Consider the following 20,238-nt stretch of genomic DNA (forward strand, 5'->3'; position numbering starts at 1 on the left):
CCGGGTCTAGAGAGTGAGGCACCAGAGGTAGAGACACCTCAGGACTAGTGGAGCGATCAGCACCAGGGAGACTAGGTGCTGATAGGACTCCTGGTGAGGGCCCAGCAGTGTGGGGTACCCCCCCCCCCACTGCGGAGCTAAAACGAAGACAAGGGAGCCCTAACGGAGGCTCCCCACCCCGGAGGACCGGGCGAGGGTGTAGGGGAGGAGGAGCCCTCAGGACCCCTGGATCTTGGAGGTACTGTACCCCACGTGGACCGCCAGCTTCCCGGCACGGGTGAACCCCCATATTTCCATCAAGTCGTGGCAGGCGAGAGCGGCGAAGCGGGACGGTCCAACCCGTACCACCTCCTCTCCAGGGGACATCCGGGGATCGGGGTCTCACGGTAAGTGACGCCCCCCCATCCCCTTACACCTGGAAATCCCCAGGGATCTCTGTGGAGTCCAAGGATTCACAAAAGGCCAACACCATCTGTTCAGAGGTCTGATGCCCCCCCATTAGTTCTGATCCTGTCTCACATCAACAGGAGCTACGTTATAGAGCAGCCACTCTCAGAACACTTTTAATCCAGTCATGTACTTCATTTATCTGATTTGTTTGTCATATTTTTAAGTCCAAACCTACTAAATGCCATCTCTGATTTACTTTAAATTCTCCAAAATACTGTACCCTGAGATGCGATTGAGTACATGAAAAACAGGAGTACTGGGGTTGGGTGAGAGGAATGTAAAGGTGTTAGGATTTGGAACATGGGTGACTGGTGCCGCCTTAGTCAGGGGGTCACATACTCCCCCTGCAACCAATCCTGTTGACCAGGGAGCAGGGTCCCCCACAGCCAATCCTGTGGGCAATCCTGCGACGGCCGATCCTGCGACAGCCAATCACTGTGGCTGATTGCTGCAGCCACTTCCAGGAGTGGCTGCGGCTGCTTCTGAGAGCAAGCGCTGGCCAATTGCTGCAGCCACTCCCAGAAGCAGCCACAGCCAACCCAAAATGGCTGCAGTGATCGCAGCGATTGGCCAGAGCTTGCAGGGGGGTCACTGGCACTCCTGCCTGCCCCCCCTGCCCATGGCCTAAGTGGCAAGTGCAGCCTGGCAGGGGGTGCACCAGCACTCTCAGGGGGTGCATGTGCCACTGATTTGGAAAAAAATTGTTCTTACCAAAAAGGGAACTAGAAACAGTCCCTTATTAAATCACTTCTGAAACTGCTGTGCCACATCTCTGCTGTTATTGATGTCATTTTAAAATCTGACCACCTAAACACAGATCAAATCTGTTTTCCTTATGGTTTTCACAAGCCAGATGGAGAGGTAATCATAGCTAGGGTAGAGATTTTGCATATGATCCCCTGTGAGACTTGAGCATACGGAAGTTGTCATTAATTCCCAAATTAGCAATGACCTTGTCAGCAATGAATTTCATGAACTGTGTCATGGTTCCCCTGCAATGAGATGGGTGGGCAAGCAGGTCACTTTTGCACAGCTTTTGTGGGCAAGACAAGGCGACATAACTTCTAAAGTACACATCCTCTCAGAGACAAGGACATATAGAGAGTAATGCAAAATCTGTTCTTCAGCCCAAATAGTTTAGTCTCCCTGGGATTTTCCAAGGATTTCATGATATATTAACTCAGGAGTGTCAAACAAGGCCCAGGGGCTGGATCTGGCCTGCCTGCAGAGCCCCATAATCCAATCCCCAGTCCTGCCCTGTTACCCACATGCTGTGCTGGACTAGCCTGGAATGAAGTCTCAGGTATGCAGTATGTGCAGGGCCCACTGGGGGCATTTCCTGGTCTGTGCAGCCTGTAGGACCCACTGGGGCCAGGTCCAGGGCTGCCCCACATGGGGGGCCCACTGGAGCTAGGTCCTAGGTTGTGCCACATGTGGTGCCTACTCTGGCCAGTCTAGGTGGGCGCCCCGTGCACTGGATCAGGCATGCAGCAGGGGGTGGGGGGTATGCAAGGGCCTGATCTAGCTGTAGACCAGCTCTTTGCCACTCATTCAGCCTATGGGGCCATATGAGTTTGACACCCTTGTATTAATCAACTACTTCCCTCTCATTGCAATGGCAGAGCATTGGCGGTGCCTTCATCTCCCCTTCTTTTATGTGTGGCATGTTATGTGATGTTCTGCAAGGTGCTGTGAGCAGCTATGTTGGCCCTGCAAGGTTTATTGCACATAGTACTTATTAAGCTTCAACAAAGGAAACAGTGGGTTCATCTACACAAGGTGCTGACTGCACAGTAACCTGATACTACTGCGCAGTAGCATCATGTGGCAAAAGCTTTGGCTGAGATTCAAAGCTTTGGCTAGGATGATCTAGTTGGGGATGGTCCTACCTTGAGCAGGGGGGCTGGACTAGATGACCTCCTGAGATCCCTTCCAATCCTCATTTTCTATGAGTCTATGAAAAGCAGATCCTGCTCCAAGAAAGTAACGGAGCCAGGGTTGCCTGTGTGTCTGGCTTGCTGAAGGCTGTTTGGTGGGTTTGTGTGCTAGAATATGTGCTCTGAGCAGCTGAGTGAACTGATTGCCGATTGACTGCTACCTGGGTGTGACAAAGGGCCCTAACAAAGGGTCCTAGCCAGTCCAGGCCCAGGAGGGGTATATAAGGTGACAGTCCAAGGGACCAGAAGAGCAGCACACAGGGAAAAATGAATAGGACGGATTGCAAGCAGCTCACAGGTCAGTTTGCCACCCTGCTCTTTGAAAGGGAGCCTGAAAGGTAAGATTATTTTTTTATATGTAATTAGTATGGACTAACCTCATTGGCGATGCGTACTGGGTGCATTTGGGTGCATGCACATCCCCTGAGATTGGCCACTGCTGCCGCTGCCGGCTGCAGGCAGTTGCTGCTCACCACCCCCCGCTCCCACCGGTGGTGTCTGTAGGCAGTTGCCAATCACTGGTCAGCGCTTGCCACACCCCCACCACCGACACCACCACGGTCACCTGCAGGAGCTCCCTGCTTGCCGCTGCCACACCTCCACTGCTGTCACTGCCACCATTGCCTGTGGGCAGTCACTGTGCTCCCCCAGCCTCAGGAGGCATGCTGTGTTCATGACTAATCTACATACTTTTATTTTAGCAGCTAAAACTCAGCAGCTAGACCAAGACTTAAGCCCCCTTTTAACTAGAGCCCAGAGCAAGGGGGAGTTTTCTTGGAAGCTTGCTGAGAAGAAAGAGGTTCCAGGGAAAAAGGAACCCCTCAGATCAAGGAACAGCAAACAGACCAACTACAGAGGAGTTTGCTAGGGAAAGTCTGCTTGAAAAGAGAGACAAGAAGTGAGAAGCAGCAGGTTAGAAGAGCCAGAGACATGGCTAAAGGGTGTTGCAATCACAGAGCCACTGCCACTTCCAGCGGTTCCTCTGCTTTCATCTGTGAGGTGTCCGTCCAGGCAGGACCACACACCACTGGGGCTTCCACCCAGGTCCTGATTCGGTGCTGTGCAGACTGTGACTTGCAGATTCCTTCCAGTGTCATCCAGGTGGGTGAGTGCCTGCAATGTGAGCAGTTCCTTCTGGTGGTGTCCCTCAGGGAGCAGGCAAGAGAGCTACAGAAGGAGGAAGCAAGGCTCCAAGGCATCCTCCACCATAAGAACTTCTTTGATTCCATGCTAGAGGAAACCTTGAGGACTGTGGAGGAAGGACTGCCAGAGGTGGTGCTAGAAAAGGAAGAAGGTATGGACTCCCTAGAAGGTGGAAACTGGAAATGTGTATCTTCTGGCAGCAAGAAGAAGGTGTCATCCCCATTTGCAGTGGTTTGCTTAGAGAACAGATATGGAATGATAGCAACAGAGGAGAAGGAGAGCATTTCATTGGTGGAACAGGCCAGGCCAGGAATGCCCAAAGTGGGGAGGATGGAGACCACTGCCACAAAAAGGAAGGTATGGATGGTGGTAGTTGGAAACTCCCTCCTGCATGGGGTGGAGGAACCCATCTTCAGGCCTGACCTGTTGTCCTGGGAAGTCTGCTGCTTGCCTAGAGCCCAAATCCAAGATGTTATGGAAGGCGAGACTCGTCCAACCATTTGACTACTGCCCTATGCAGCTCCAGGTGGCTCTAGCAGTGGGTGGCAAGCAACCCTGACACAGCATTCTCTCAGGGCCCTGCAGTTTCTCCTCCGTATCCAGATGTGGGCTCTGCAGAGGCAAGAGACAGAATCCTTTTGTGAGAGTTTGCAGCATTGCAGAGATACGATGCTCTGCACCAGGGGCCCTGTGCTGCCCGGCCTCAGATCAGAGGTTGGTCATGCATGTGTACCCAGGGAATATGGTAAGCTGTCTGGGCAGGGCTGGGCCCAGGTAGCTGCTAGCCAAGCCCCCTGACCCCACTTGCTCCCCTGGGGTCAGTAGACCGCTGGTGCTGGCCACAGGCAGCCTGGCTCCCCTGCCCCATTAATGTGCATTAATGCACCTACATGTATGTTAATGTGGTTTAACTAATTGACCTAAATCTGATACTTGCTTTATGCAGGTATCAAATTTAGGTGGGATTAGCCTAGATTCACAATTTTTAAGGTGCTTAAGGGCACACATATATAGACATGCGCCTTTAATGTGCCTTAAATAATGCTAATGTGCATTAAATGTACATGTATAGTGAGTATAACTAGAGAGCCTGTAATCACTGCTGGCCAACTGCTCAGACTGGCTGGTAGATGGTAAGTGCACAGGCGCTGCATGCCTGAAATGTGATAGAAGTTACATCCTTTGTATCTGTGATACATAGAATAACTATAGAAACCAAACAGATTCTAACAATCACATAAGAAAACTGGTCACCACACACATACCCATGCAGGTGCACCCTATTGCACTACCGTTCTTTGAAATATGTCATTGATTAGTCATTTCCTGGTATGAACTACAAGGGCCTTGAAACTCCGTGTTTATTATTATATTTTTGTCAGACTAACTGAGCCTGGTACTGTCTTCTGAGAAGAGAGAGGAAAGGGGAAGAAACTTGGTTAGAAACAGGTGAGTGATCTCATCAAACTAAAGGTAAGGGAAAGTGAAAGGGAAGGGAGACCTGAAAAAAGCTAAGGCCTTGGTGAGCCAAGATTTTGGTAAAGGCTTATAAAGATAGTGTCAGGGTTACTTTAGAGCAGACTAGTCATTAGTATATCCAACACAGGGGACTGGACCTGATGGCCCAAGAGGCCCGTTTTTGTCCTGAGTTCCAATATGCATAACATTTTCCATGTGTTCTATCTGTAAATCATGGTGCTGATGAGGACAATGAGCTATTTACTGCATAAATATTGATTCTTAGAACTCCTTGTACAACACTATCCTCCCATAATTTTCCCACTGCAGAGAATGTCTCTTAGAACTTCAATAAGCAATATTGAGACAGAAGAAAGACATTGATGCAGTTGCTTGTATTCCAGACCACCATTTTAGGCTATTGCCATAAAGCTGCAATGTCATCTGTTAAATAGCAGACTCTCAGAGTTTAGTTGAGATCATCAGTTTACAGAGAATGTTGCTATTGTGTTAGTGAAATAAATCCAGAAAAATAGTTAACCAGCCATTGATTTAAAACAAAGAAAGATCCCTTTAATGGGATTTTCCCAAACTGGGGAGTTTGTGCAACATCATTTTCATGTAACCTCACTTCCTATTTACTGCAGTAACCATAGATAAAGAGCTACCATTCTTTCTGACAAAGCCATTTTTCTGACCCTAATAAATGGAAACACAGCATGCTCAGGCTTACTAATCTCACAGGTACTGCCATTCCCTGAGCCTTCCCAGCCCTAAGGAAATGCAGACTCCTCCATTCACTGAAGGAGAACTGCATCAGAATTGGTAATGAACATGGTTTAAATGCATGTGTAGGTAAGAATAAAGTCATAGGTGGATCTAGGGTTTTGAAAAGGGGGGTGCAGATGGTGTGTATCAGCCCATGTAGCACAGCACACATTTTTCCCAGGTAAAAAGAAACTAGAAGATTTACTAATACACTAGGCCCTGTACTATTCAGTTTAAGATTGAAACAAAAACAAATAAAACTTTATTGAAATGAGACAAAAACAGTTTTGCAGGCCTGTGAAACAGGAGCTACCAGGAGCATCTAACAAGCAGCAGAATTACAGAAGAAAGGCTAGTTTAATTAGTGAAACATTAAGACCATTAAAAAAAAGAGAAGATCATTAACACCTATGAGATAAAGAGTTTAAAAGGAATCAGTAGATTATAATTAGCCTTGAAGTCAAGTGACTCTCTCAGTATTGCCTGACTAGAAGTGCTGCTGACACTGCCAAGCACTTTGGGTGGATCAGGTACAAGTACACCAGTGCACCCCACCCCTTTGGATCTATCCCTGAACAAAGTTTACTGTAAACTGATTTAGGCACTGTGATAAAAGCGTTTCTACAAGCCTTGCATTTAGCTTTTTAATTTTCATTGAGGGTGTCTATCACAATAATTGCAGACCCATCCTCAACAGGTCTAAAGCCATTTTCATTTTAAATGTAATCTGTACATTATAATCTAGAACAATGGCTGTCAACCAGGGGTATGCATACCCTTAGGGGTACTTAAAAAGGTTGTAGGGGGTATGCAGAACGAATGAGAAAAATTACTGTTTTATAGAGATACATCAGTTCCATATCAGATCAGCACTGATATAAGGAAAATTGACTGTATTGGTAATTGGCTTTTTTTGGCTGATGTGGCTGATAAATGCTCTGTGCATGCAGGCAGCCACAGCACATCACGCAGGCAGCCAGGAGCCACCAGCTCGAAGCACAGCCTAGCCCAACCCCCTGCCAGGAAAAGCCTGGTGCTGCCCCAGCATCAGCCCCAGCCCGCAACGGCATCCTGCCCTGCCCTGCACGCAGATCCAGGGGGCACATGGCCCCCCCCATACCCTCCCGGGTGCATGCAGCAGCAGAGTCGCTGCCCCACATCCCCTGGACAAGCTGCTCGTGGCTCTGTCCCATACCCCACCCTGGCTGTACAGCGCCTGCCCCTGCCCCTGCCCCAGCCCCACTCCCTCCCTCCCTCACTGCTGAGGCCTCAATCTACCCCCTGCCCCTTCCCTTCCTCCTGTTAATAGTAACATTAAAAACAAGACAAAAATATAAAAGGGTACATGAACTGAAACGCTGAGACAGAAGGGATACACTTGTTTAAAAAGGTTGAAAACCACTGATCTAGAAGGTGCCAATACTAATCTAGCATAAGGGAATACAACACAGTCCCTTTAAATAAATTTGTGAGCCCTTGAGTAGGGCTCACCATATTCTGCATTTTAGAAGCCAGCAGAAACTAGGCCAAGCTGTAGGATGTATCTAATAACCATTTCAGGTTTGTCATTAGCACTCATGGTTATTTAGAACTCAGCTATCCTCAGATGATTTATTTATAACACTTGTAAAGAGCAAAAGACACATGTACGTACCAAAAAGAAGAGGAGCAGAAAGGAAATCCCACCCAAAAATCACCATAAAAACACACCCAACAAGCTAGGCTGTGGAGGAAAAAAAGAGATTCTTGCCTGCTATTTGCAGCTGGAGTTGTAGGCAGAAATGAGGAAGGAGCAGCAATGGGCAGCTGGAAAGACCAAAAGGATAGCAACAGATAGTAGAAGCTGGGAAAACCAAAACTAAATAGATTATGTTCCCTTGCTTCTAGTTCATGTTATTTTACATGTCCTCTCCCTCATGCTTAATGTAACCAGTGACAGAACTAAGAATCCCCTCTCCTGCTACCCTTGTAACAGCCACTTAGGAATCTTGCATCTTTGAAATGTGCTGCCAAACAGAGACTGGAAAGTAGCCCTTGCTTGATCATGTATAGGTTTTAATCTTACTCCCCGCCTTCATAGCCTGTCTAGAAAGAAGTGTCAGTTCATTATTTCATACTGTAACTTAATGCTCAGGCTTAACAGCATAGGATCGCCCTCCGCCATTAACCGGGGTCTTTTGTTCACTGGAGGTTAAGGTATTAGAGTGTTATTTTTAAATATACTTCCAATGCTGAAGAGTTAAAAATAGGCTTCTGCGAAAATGCCAGTGAAGAGCACAGTAATTAGTTAAACCTTGTTAGACATCACATGAAGATTATAACTCCTCCCAGTAAGAGGCATAGTAAAAGCAGCTTTCACAGGGATTTAAACTTAGAAGATCAGCTGCACAGTCACAGTGTGAAGAAGTTTGCATTGCAGACAACTTTGGAATAAATCAGCTTGATTCAGCTACATGGAAGTTACAAGAGTCACTTTCTATATCAAGATGTTCATGTGAATCCTCTGGATTTTTTCTTCAGAGAAATCACCACTAAGCAAGAAGTCTAAAAAGATGGAGCTGGGAAAGGCAAAACTTCTGAGAACTGGTCTTAATGCCTTGTATCAGGCCATACATCCTGTGCATGGTATAGCCTGGACCGATGGGAAGCAAGTGGTACTGACTGCTTTACACCTTCTTAATGGAGAACTAAGATTTGGTGACTCAAGTATTATTGGGCAATTCGAACACGTTCATGGGCTTTACTGGGGTTCATGTGCTGCAGATGCCCCAGCTCTGCTGGCTGTTCAACATAAAAAGCATGCCACTGTCTGGCAGCTTGGCTATAACATTGCAGAAAAAAACAAGCTTCTGGCTTCTCAGACATGTGAAATTAGTGAGCCATTTCCCCTACTTCCCCAGGGGTGCGTGTGGCATCCCAAGAAGGAGATCTTGGCTGTGCTTACTAAACGGGACACCTCAGTTTTACATGCTGTTCGTTCTGATAACTCCAGGGTTAAGGCGGATATCAAGAGTAGCGGTCTCATCCACTGTGCATGCTGGACTAAGAACGGTAATCGCTTGGTGGTTGCTATAGGCAGTACCCTTCACTCTTATATATGGGATGATACTCAGAAAACCCTAAATGCTTGCTCTTTTTGCCCAATATTTGATGTAGGAAGCTACATCTGTGCTATAGAAGCTACTTTGGATTTCCAAATTGCTGTAGCCACTGAGCTTCCCCTAGATAAGATCTGTGGTCTAAATGCAGGAACTGCATTTGATGTGCCATCTGGCATGGAAATGGGTTCTTTAGCTTCCCAGTCTACTATGGTCTTTGGAGATGAGGAATATTCCATATACCTAAGAAGAAAGTCAACAGATTCAGAAAGATCAATAGCTGTTGAGTCAGTAGCTTCATCTTCATCAGGTCCTCCGGAGTTAACCCGTATCCTTGCAAACCACAGGCTATCTGATCCCAGTCCTCTCATTTCTCTGAGACGCAAAGAGTATATCTCAGGAAATAGGCAAGACTCTTCATACCTAATTTTGGTGACTTTTGAAAGGAAGGTAACCACCACCAGAAAAGTCATCATCCCAGGCATTCTGGTCCCTGATATAATAGCTTTTGACTTTAGAGCTCAGATTGTGGCAGTAGCCTCAAATACTTGTAATATTGTTTTGGTTTATTCAGTAACTTCCTCCTGCATGCCCAATATTCAACAAATCCAGCTGGAGAAAAGTGAAAGAGCAAAGGGCTTGTGCTTCTTGACAGATAAATTCTTGTTGATTTTGATTGGAAAGCAGAAATTCTCAGAGTCTGCTCTCATTCCATGTTCAAGTACAGAGAAGTACATTATTCGTTTAATGATTAAAGAATTAATATTTGAAGAAGATTCTTTAGCGATGCCTGACACCAGCCAGAATGTACTTTACAATTTGGAATCCTCAGTGACTATACCTGGAAAAAGAAAATGTTTTGAAAATCTTGTCATGGAAGATCAACCTTCAAGCCGGGAGTTGCTAATACCAGGTAGTACCATTATTCACTCTCCTAGTGGCCGGAGGAGACTCATAGAACTGAAGTCCCCTAGTTATGAGCAGAGTTCATCATGGAGTGTGAGTGATCTTGAGGAAAAAAGAGTCCATGGTGACTCATCCCCAGTTGCTTTAGAAACTTTAGATGCCGAACCAGCTAATCGGTCAATGGCTATTTTTGGAGTTGAGACTTCTGCCAGGATTTCTAACAGACAAGATTCTCCTAAACCTTCACAAGAAACTTCTACTTCCCCTAAAAATAACAACTCTTCAAGTGACAGTGGAAAAAACCACATACCCAGGAATCTAGAGAGATTGTGCAGCAGCTTTACAGAACTACAGCTGCGCCTTTCTGAACTAATAGAGTTCACTAAAAATGGGAAGAGGTTCTCTCTAACATACCCATCTTCTCAAGAACCACCTTTTGTTCATATCACTTATCAGGTAACTGTTTTATTAACTTACTGATGTTCTCATCAGGTAACTTTTTCTTTCTAAAAATTTGTTTTAAGCCTGTTGAAAGGCATGTGGCTGTCTCTAGGCTCCAATTAGCAGGTTTCATCTGTGGTCAACACTAGATTTCATTCAAACTTATAGAACAATTTGTCATTGAAGAAGTTATTTCAGGAGATTCTACATAGAAATTAGGGTCTATTCTTCCTTCCTTGCTCAGAAGTAACTGCAATTGAAGCTAATTGGATCTGCATACTTATAGAGGAGCAAACCTCCTTAATGCTGTTCAGCCACTGTGAAAAAGCTTTCCGTGTTAGTTCAGAATGGAAATGGGTTCACAAATAGTTTTTCTGCATACAATAGGTATCCTTACCTACAGCCTCCCAGGCCTCAAACACGGGTTCATATCCAAATCTGAAGGCAGCCAGAATCTCTGAGGGGCTGAAACACAACTTTGTGTCCAAACTTCTCAAAAATGCAGGTGGGAATGATTTGAACTTTGTGATTTAGCCCATCTTTAATTTAGTCTCTCACTAAGCATCTTGGTTGAAGCCAGATATTTTAAATGTTTATAAAATACCTGACACTTTAAATTATTTTTTTACAAAAGATAAGTCATAATATGCCAGATCATCAAGGCTTTATTTATTCAGACAAAAATTACATTGACTTCAGTGAGAGTTTTATCTGAACAAGGATAACAGGATTAGGTTCACTATTAATTATTCCTATGGGTACTGTTGCTCTTGCTACTTCTACTACTACTAAGTATTTCTGAGGCACCTTTCAAATAGTATCTAGGTACCAATTATACATTTATTTGGGTCTATTGTTGTTTTTAAAATTGTGAGTATCCATTAGTGTAAAACGCATTCTGGAAATACAAGATGCATTATTATGTAGTAATGTTAAAAAGATGTGCCTTAAGGTTAAATTTCGGTGTCAAGAGTGTAGTAATGACTTCCTTTCATGTTAATGAGAGGCACATGCATATCTAAGACATGAAATCATTATTTTACTCAATCATCATTTATTATGTATTATAGTAATTATTTATAGATATTTTAGCATATCCCAGTGTATTAAGCACTCAGCACAAAAGCAAAGCTTTTGATCTAGATTGGTTAATAATTTAACTTGAATACATTACATACATTCTAATGTAGAAAACAAACTGTTCTAATATGCTGGGACAGCTCACTCTGCCCTGAAGAGATGGGACCAGCCCCCTGTGCCTCCTGCCAGCCTGTGGCTGGCACCTGGTGGAGCCTGGAGTTCCCCCTGGCTGCTGCAGGGGGCAAAGTAGGGTAGGAGAAGCCCTGGACTGAATGGCTCCCATCAGAAGCAAATTTGCTTCTGATGGGTACACATTCAGATGTGTGGAGTAGCACATATGTAGATGCCAACTAGGAGCAAATTTACTCCCAGTCAACCCCACCACCAGGGGCCACCTTCAGGCTAGGCCATGGGTCTTCTCCAGCCCCAGGACTGTGGTGGCTCTTTGCCTGCCCCAGCCTGTCCCTTAAAATGCTGCAGTGACACCGGGGCTCTGAGCCACCTGCAGCCAGCCTCTGGCTACTGGATCCCACACTAATGGCCCCAAGCCACCAGAAGCAGCCTACCTGGGCCCCAATATTGTTCCCCTGGCACAGCCCCACCATCTGCTTGCCTGTTCTGCACTATGCCCCAGTGCTGGGCACTACAGGCACCTGCCCAGGCCCATCAGCACCCAGACTGCTGCATGTAGCCCATGAGGGCCATCAAGGGAGCAAAGCTGGTGTTGTCCCCAATGCCACACACTACCTCCCAGGAGCAGAACTGGTCCCAGGAGGAGATGACGGAACTTGTGGCACTGTGGGGTGAGGCCGAGGTCCTGAGTGAGTTCACTTGGAGAGGGCGCTACAATGCCCACATCTATGAGGGCCTGTTGGGCTGCATGCAGGAGCAAAGGCATGACTGTTCAGTGCGGCAGTGCCACGTAAAGGTCAAGACCCCACAGGTCAATGATGGGTTAGTGTCTTGGACCACAACTGCTGGTCAGAGGCTGCCCACAGGTCCATGTCCCATTACGAGGCAGGCGGACCAGATCCTCGCAGTCTGGGACTCTGACTAGAGCTGCGCCATGTATTCTAGCATGGGTGGCCTGCCTGAGACACTCCTGAAGTCTGGTAGCCGTGATGAGGCATCAGTAGGGGAGGGCACCAGAAGCCCTTCCCACCGTGGTCCCCACCCCTAGCATTGCCCAGCATCTCTGGCAGCCTGGGCTAACACCTGGCTCACCAGCTCCAGGTATGCAGGCCAGAGTATATTCAGTCACATTAATTGCACATATAGACATACCAACTGGGCGTGTCTGCATGTGGACATTTAATGCACATTAGCCCAATTTAAAGCACATTAAGGATGCGTGCCTACACGTGTGTGTGCTTAATGTACCTTAAAATGGCAATTTAAGGCTATTTGAGCCTAAATTTGATACTTGCATAAAGCAGGTAGTTATCAAATTTATGTGCAAATAGTTAATCACATTAGCAAATGTATAGATGTAGTAATGAACATTAACTCAGTGCGTGTCCATGACTAATTTTAGTCCCAAGTTGGTCCACATATCTGTGTTAATGTGCATTAGAATGTACACATGTGGATATGAACCTAAATCATCTTAATGCACATTAGGCTAATGAGCATTAAGTTCAGGCAAGTGTAAAAGCACATGTAGACATGCCCAGTGCATATAACTTTAGTGTAGACTTTATTTGTATTCTCAGCCAGGTCTTCAGACCCGGCTGAGACACCAGGGCTCTGAGCCACCTGTAGCTAGTCTCTGGCTACTGGATCCCACACTAGTGGCCCCAAGCCACCTGAACCAGCCTACCTGGACCCCAGTATTGTCCCCCTGGCACAGCTCCACCATCTGCTTGCCTGTTCTGCACTATGCCCCAGTGCTGGGCACTGCAGGCACCTGCCCAGGCCCATCAGCACCCAGACTGATGCATGTAGCCCCTGAGGGCCATCACTATCCACGGCACAAATCCAAATTGCATTTCTGTTCTACTTTCTTTATACATTAGAAGTACTTACATCAAACATGCATCATTGCCCAGAAATGATCAATCCTATTTAGTGCCATGTACCTTACAATTTGCTGATTAGAGAACTTATTTAATTACAACCTTCCCACTTGTATCTATTATACCAGGTCTGATGGTACCCTCTATGTGCTTTCTTTATTTATTATACCAGTGTACAATGATTTTGTCCATCTCAAGATAAACATCTTAAATAAATTCCAAATGTTCCGATGAACTCTGGTGCTTTGTAGAGTACTTCAAACCTGCAGGTTTCAACTCTTACTGTTCTTTACCTGCCTTGTAGCCTACAGGTTCCAGTCAGGTACTATGTTCATAGTGGGAAAAATCAGGATGTGGCCTGGATGCCATTAATCTCTCTCAATGGCATACGTTCCACACCAGTAGTTCTCAGCCTTTATAGACTGAAGGTACCCTACGTTAGACTCAAGATAGCCCTCAGAAAATGTCAGCTATTACCTTTCACTCTTTTTGACTATGAGAAAAGCAATATAGCTATTCTTTTGTTGCGATGAACAAAAAAAGATCAGGGGAGGTCAGAGTGTTTTTGACACTATAGATTCCTGTTTGAAATCTCTGAGTTTATCTTGTGTAGGTGCTTGCACACGTAACAGTGCTAGTATTGCACAGCACCCCTTGGGTGCCTTAAAAGGATCTTATGGTACCCCAGAGTAGAGCAGCACCCTGGCTGAGAATCACTGACTGCGTCTAAATGAGATGCTTACTATGCAGGTGTTACTGCAGTTACTGCACGGTAGTGCCACAGAATGGCCTTTTCATGACATTGACTACACAGTAGCCCAAAACTACTGTGCAGTAGCATCGTGTCATGCTTTCTGCCATGTACCGGGCTGTTCCCACTGGCCCTGGCCTGCACTGACCTCAGTGGTGTTGCTGGGAGCAGGGGCTGGGGGGCCTACGGCCCTCCGTGGCCCCACTCCCAGCACCACTACCACAGCCGCTCAGTCTGAGCACAGCCCAGCCAGGAAGAGCCTGGCACTGCCCCAGCCCCAGCCCACCTTACCCCGTCCCACATGTAGATCCAGGGGCACGTGACCCGCTGTGCCCTCCCGGGCTGTGTGCCCCTCCCTTTATCCCCTGGATGAGCCATTCGTGGCTCTGTCCCCCCATCCTACCCCGGCTGTGCAGGGCCTGCCCCTGCTCCAGCCCCACTCCCTACCTCAGAGCTGCTGCAGCTGCCAGCACTGCCCCACATTTGGTGGGGGACATGCCCCCCCGATATGTACGCAGTGGAGGCGGTTGCTGCTGCAGGCTGGGCTTTGTGCCCCCTGAGCCTCTGCCCCTTCCCTCCTCCACCAACTGACTTGCTGGGCTGGGGCGGGGCGGGGTGGGGCAGGGCGCGCACACACCTATGCATGCACACACTCAGCCCCCACAGTCCAGGATTGACTTCAAAACGCTCCCAGACCCACCAGTCAATCAAGATCGACCAGTTGGTGACCACTGCTGTACAATAACTATGTGGGCATCTGAAAACATAAAAGGGAAGGTTTAAACCACATTAAGTACAAATAAGAAGAGTAAATGACGAACTGTGGCTTTTATGTTGTGACAACAACCATAATAATATGCACAAATCTACAAGTTCATTTAAACAAACCATAAGACAAAGCTGAATCTAAATTAAGTAATCATTTAATTACCTATGCATACTGGGTAGGTCAAAGAAAATGGGATTTTTTTCTAGTGCTATAGTATTTGTGAACTCTGGAAATATCACACTTGTGCAGTAGTACCAGAGCTTATATCCTCTGAAAGTCACAGCCATAACAGAGAGACCTGATAACTCATGCTTTGGGCATGTCACTACTACAGCCTGGGCAATAACATCAAGGCTCCAGAGGTGATTAAATCATTCAGGTCTTAACATCCTGTACGATTGTTGCATCATGTAAGGACCAGAAATTCAGAATAATGTGGGAGGGTAGACAAAGAGACACAGTAGCAAGGATATTATGACATAAGTTAAAAAAAAGAGTTGAATAATTGGCTATGGATTTATTTCACTTTCTTCCTGCAATGAGATATTTTATCATTCAGTTTCCTTCTAGAAAAAAATGACAGTTGCAAGATAATTAACTAACTTCATTCAAAAGCTAATTATAGCAGAAAATTAGACCAATCTGTATTTGAAATGACTGACATTTAGGCACACTTCACTAAAAGGGATGAGATTCATCTGCTGTGCTTTAAAAGGACACCATTAAGCTCACATTTTGTTCTCAGGCAGTATTGTGTCAAAATCCATCTCAGCAACAATGTATATCACAATATTAACCAAGAAAATAAATCTTTTGGGCAATTAGCCATTATAATTTCCTGTTTAACATTCACCAGTAATGTATACACATCAATTTATACTTTTATAGCACCCTTCATACAATGTACCATGTGATACTTTGCTGCTATGGTTGAATGTAAAATAAGCAAGGACTAAGGAAAAGAATAGAGAAAATCCAGATAAATAGGAACAAAAAAACTGGGACAAAAATGTATGCAATAGAGAAAAACAAGGAGGGAAGATAAATATGGAGGGTTGGAGAACTGATTGAGTAAAGGAGTAACCAGATACTAAGCCAGAAATATTAGCTGTAATATAAAGCATCCTGAAATCAGGAGAACAATTCTGAATTAGACCAAGCAATAGAAAGGAAGCCATGAAAGTGATGGAAGATGAAGGTGATATGCTTCTGCTTTCTTGAGTGACAGACAAGTCAGGAAGCTTTAAGTTTAGAGAGCAGAGATTTAGGAAGACCATAAAAGAGTGAACTGCAGCAGTCAAGGCACGAGGTGACTAATGCACATATAAGGCTTTAAGCAAAGGCAAAGTAAGGACAACTGATAATGTTCTGAACCCAATTGTCTGAGGCCAATGATGACTCCAAGATTTCTCATCTTAGAATCAAAGTTGAGACCTGAGTTAAGTGAGTTAAGTGGTAACAGAATCAAACATCATGGGTGTGTCCAGATGTGCAAGCATGTGCGGTTTGTTGTGCCACAAACCTCTTTGTGGTGCCTGAAACTGCACGTGTTGCACGTTAAACTATGTGCAGCACTGCTAATTTGCAGTACAGGCACAACATTTCCTACCAGGATTTCCTGATAGGAAAAAAAAAACCCTCTGGAAAACAGGAGGTGCAAAGCATGCAAAAACAGCATGTACTGGAACAAATGTGGAGACAGGGGAGCAAGCAGCTCAGGGCTACCTGCTCCCCCATCTCCACATGCCGCAGAGTCCTCGTGCTAAGGCACTCTATGCCCCAGCCACAGAGCAGCCAGCTGGGGTTCAGTGCTCCTCAAGAAGGGGGAGCAGATATCCCTGGGCTAGTGCTTCTCTGTCTCCACGTGTTTCAGTGCGGGCAGCTTCGCAGTAAAGTTGGGAGTGTGCCATTAGTATTTGTGCCACAGCAAGCGCACGCCCCTGCTCATCTGGATGCAGCTGATCAAGGCAAAAGAGACTTCTTACCTAAAATAGATTTCACAGCCTCTGAACATTCACTTACAGGATTATTACCATGTGGCCAACAGCTAACAACACAGGCACATAGAAAGCTCACAATCCTATACTTTATGTTTCAGATCTCCCTGTGTGGGATATGTGCCATGGCTGCTTTGAGAGTTGAGGGCACTTGGGGTGGCAGTCTATTCCTTTGTGGTCATCTAAATGGCTTTTTCCCCCCCCCACATGACATTTTGGGCATTTATGGCCAGGTAGGAATTCTATTCCTTTAAGACTGTGTGCATAGATGACTATGTATGTACACAGAGTAGCGTATACAGTAAGCTGTGCTCTGGTTATGTATGTGCTTGGCGACATACATGTATCCCTCCGTGAACATGTAGTGGTATCTAAGACCTGGAAATCAGGAGGCCAGAATGCATAACCAGAAGGTACTCGACTCCAGTGGGAAAAGTAGGAGGCCTTCCTGTATTTTGTTCCTAATGTGTGAGTGATTTGGAGACTCAGGTTTTAGAACCCTGTAAAATGGTTTTTGCATCTATTTGATGTCTCATTGCATATGATGATATTGAACAAGGGAAAACGGCAGGATGGCTAATGGGAATGAGGCAACGTCAGTGAAAATTCACACATCCGAGCTTGAAAATTCAAAGGCCATTTGTACACACCACAAAATTAGCCTTTAAAGCAGCTTAGTGCCCTTTTGCATTGCTTTAATGGTGCAGCTATTTGTATGTGTCAGCAGCGAAATGCGCTTTAATGGCGGGCTGTTTACGTTTGTTGGTGGCGTAATGCGCATTAAATGACTTCAGGACGCAACAAAATAAAACATCTCTGAGGTGGTTTAGTTTGCTGTGGAGGGAAGCATCGGGGTCCGTGCATCTCAGGGGCTGTGCAGACAGCCCGTGCAGGCAGCCCAGCGGCAGCCTGTGCAGGCAGGATCCACTGCAGTAAAAAAAAAAAGTGGCGAGCCAGTTTGTTTGTTTTTTGTCCCCAGAGCCTGCCTGCCTGCCTGAGCAGCGCAGGGGCTTGGTGCTTCCCCCCGCAGCTTCAATGCCCTCTGGGACTGCTCAGGCTGGGTGCTTGTGGTCAGATGCCACCTGGGGGGCACCACCACTGCTGTGGAGGGGAGCACCACCCCCTCCCACCCCCCACAGCTTAGGAACCACTTGGCCTGCTGTAAGCTTGACCCCCCTCCCCGCTGCCAGAGAGGCAGGTAAAGATCAGGCCTGACCCTTGTGTACATGCCACGGGGGTTTACTTTGCGCTTAATTGAAGCAGTATTTTTAAAGACCCACCGCTTCAATTTAGGGAGAATTAAACTGAAGTAAACCCCTGTGGCATGTACAAATGCCCAAAGAGCTCAATTCAGTTTAATCATTTGGGCTGGACAGTATCCATTCCAGGATGCTGTAAGACCTGTCATGTAAAATTGCAGAATCTAAAGGTAGTACCTATATTTAAGGAATAAAATGTGATTCACATAACTGCTGGCCTGTTAGCCTGTCCACAATTAGCATGTGAAGCTTTAGTACAAATTTTAAAGCAAAGAGATTGTTGAAAATGTTAAAGACATGATATTACCAAAGGTAGATCATGCCAAACTAACCTGATATCCTTCTTGGACAACAAAATTGATTACTGATACAAGGGAAATGCAGTAGACTTGATTTATCCAGACATCAGTAAAGTATTTAATATAATGCCACATGAGAAATGATAAGTTTAATTGGAGTAGATGTGTATTAGTAGAAGTATTGTAAGGTCAGTAAGGAACTGTCTACATGGGAAGCAAAAATGTGTTGTGTTAAAAGGGGAACTATAGGGGTGGAGTGAGGTTACTAGTGGATGTCCTCCTGAATTGATTGGGACTGATCTTATATTTTCATTAAAGACCTTAGCACAAAAAGTAGGAGTGTGAAAATGAAATTTGCTGATGATATAAAGTTTGGGGGCAGGGAAGAGCATTACCAATAAAGAGGAGGAATAGATTATAATACAGGAAGAATGTGATGACCTTGAGGACTGGAATAACAGAAAGTGGTTGAAATTTAATAGTACAAACTGTGAGGCTATGCACTTAGGGAATAACATGAAGAATTTCTGTTATAAGCTAGGGTCTCATCAGATGAACCAGTTTAGGTGAAGAAGACTTAGGTGTGTTAATTATAGATGATTACGATCTGCCAGTGTCATGCAGCTGTGAAAAGGGCAAATATGATCCTAGGGCCTATCAGGCAAGATACTTCCAGCAGAGGCAGGGGCATTTTAATGTCAGTGTATCAGGAACAAGACCTCATCTGGAAAATTGTGTTCATTTCTAGGCACCTATGTTCAAGAAAGATTACTTCAGACTGGCCAGCATTAATTTTGGGCTGGATCTCAGAAGATGGGTTATAGCTATCGTAGGAGTGAGGTTTTGGAACTCCCTGTTGGATAGTGGAGACATAAAACTTCTAAGGTGCAGCTGGAGCAGTTGATGAAAGAGATGATATGATGTGGTTACTTGTGACATCCATGAGCAGAGAGAGGTAGTTAGCTATGTTAGCCTGAAGTCAGCTAAAAGGCAGGGTAGATCTGCACCTTAGAGACTAACTAAAAAGACTATATATACACAGCACAAACTTTCATGATCACAGGTTCACATGAAAGACAGCAACTAAGTTCAGTGATACAAGTAGGATAAGAAAAATTGATTTAGCATAAGGAATATGTATAAGATTATCATAATCTCAGTGGGAAAAATAATTATCGTTGGAAAAATAAACTCAGAGACAAGGGTTAAAAAAAAAGCTAAAAGCATGCAAGGATGTTGTACCAGAAGAGGTGGTCAGGTTAGTCTCTCCTCATAGGGCCTGCCCTGCTGCCCCTTGACCATGTGAGCGGCCCTCCTCTGGACCCTCTCAGCCACACTCCTCGTGAAGTGCAGCACCCAGAACTGGATGCAGTACTCCAACTGTGGCCTGACCAATGCTGCATATAGGGAAAGGATCACCTCCCTGGACCTGCTTGTAATGCATCTGTAGATGCACGACAAGGTGCGGTTAGCCTTACTGACCGCTTCCTCGCATTTGGTGGCTCATGTCCATCTTGGTGTCAACAATGACTCCAAGATCCCTTTCTGCCTCTGTGGTGTTGATAAGGGTGTTCCCCAGGCTATAGGTGTGTTGCTGGCTCCTTCTCCCTAGATACAGCACCTTGCAATTGTCTGCATTGAATTCCATCCTATTCTCATCCACCCACCTCTGTAACCTGTCTAGATCTAGCTGGATTCTGTCCCTCCCCTCCAGCGTGCCCACCTCGCCCCACAACTTGGTGTCGTAAGCGAATTTGGATAGCGTACTTTCCACCCCCACATCCAGATTGCTGATAAAGATGATGAACAGTACAGGACCCAGGACTGAGCTCTGGAGGACTCCACTGCCCACATCCCTCTAGGCTGA

The 20,238-nt window shown here is 45.7% G+C and overlaps 1 protein-coding gene across 1 annotated transcript in view; it reads left to right on the top strand.

The window, feature by feature from the left end:
- Positions 1-8,303: 8,303 nt before the first annotated feature.
- The window catches only part of LOC109312076 (WD repeat and coiled-coil-containing protein-like), a 28,110-nt gene continuing 16,175 nt past the window's right edge, over positions 8,304-20,238 (top strand). Inside the window, exon 1 of the mRNA XM_019538125.1 lies at positions 8,304-10,216. Within this exon, the coding sequence (XP_019393670.1) occupies positions 8,309-10,216 (1,908 nt within the window). The 5' untranslated portion in view covers positions 8,304-8,308. The remainder of the gene's footprint in view (positions 10,217-20,238) is intronic.

Source organism: Crocodylus porosus, unplaced genomic scaffold, assembly GCF_001723895.1.
Source record: "Crocodylus porosus isolate Cpor-Errol unplaced genomic scaffold, CroPor_comp1, whole genome shotgun sequence".
Classification (NCBI taxonomy): domain Eukaryota; kingdom Metazoa; phylum Chordata; order Crocodylia; family Crocodylidae; genus Crocodylus; species Crocodylus porosus.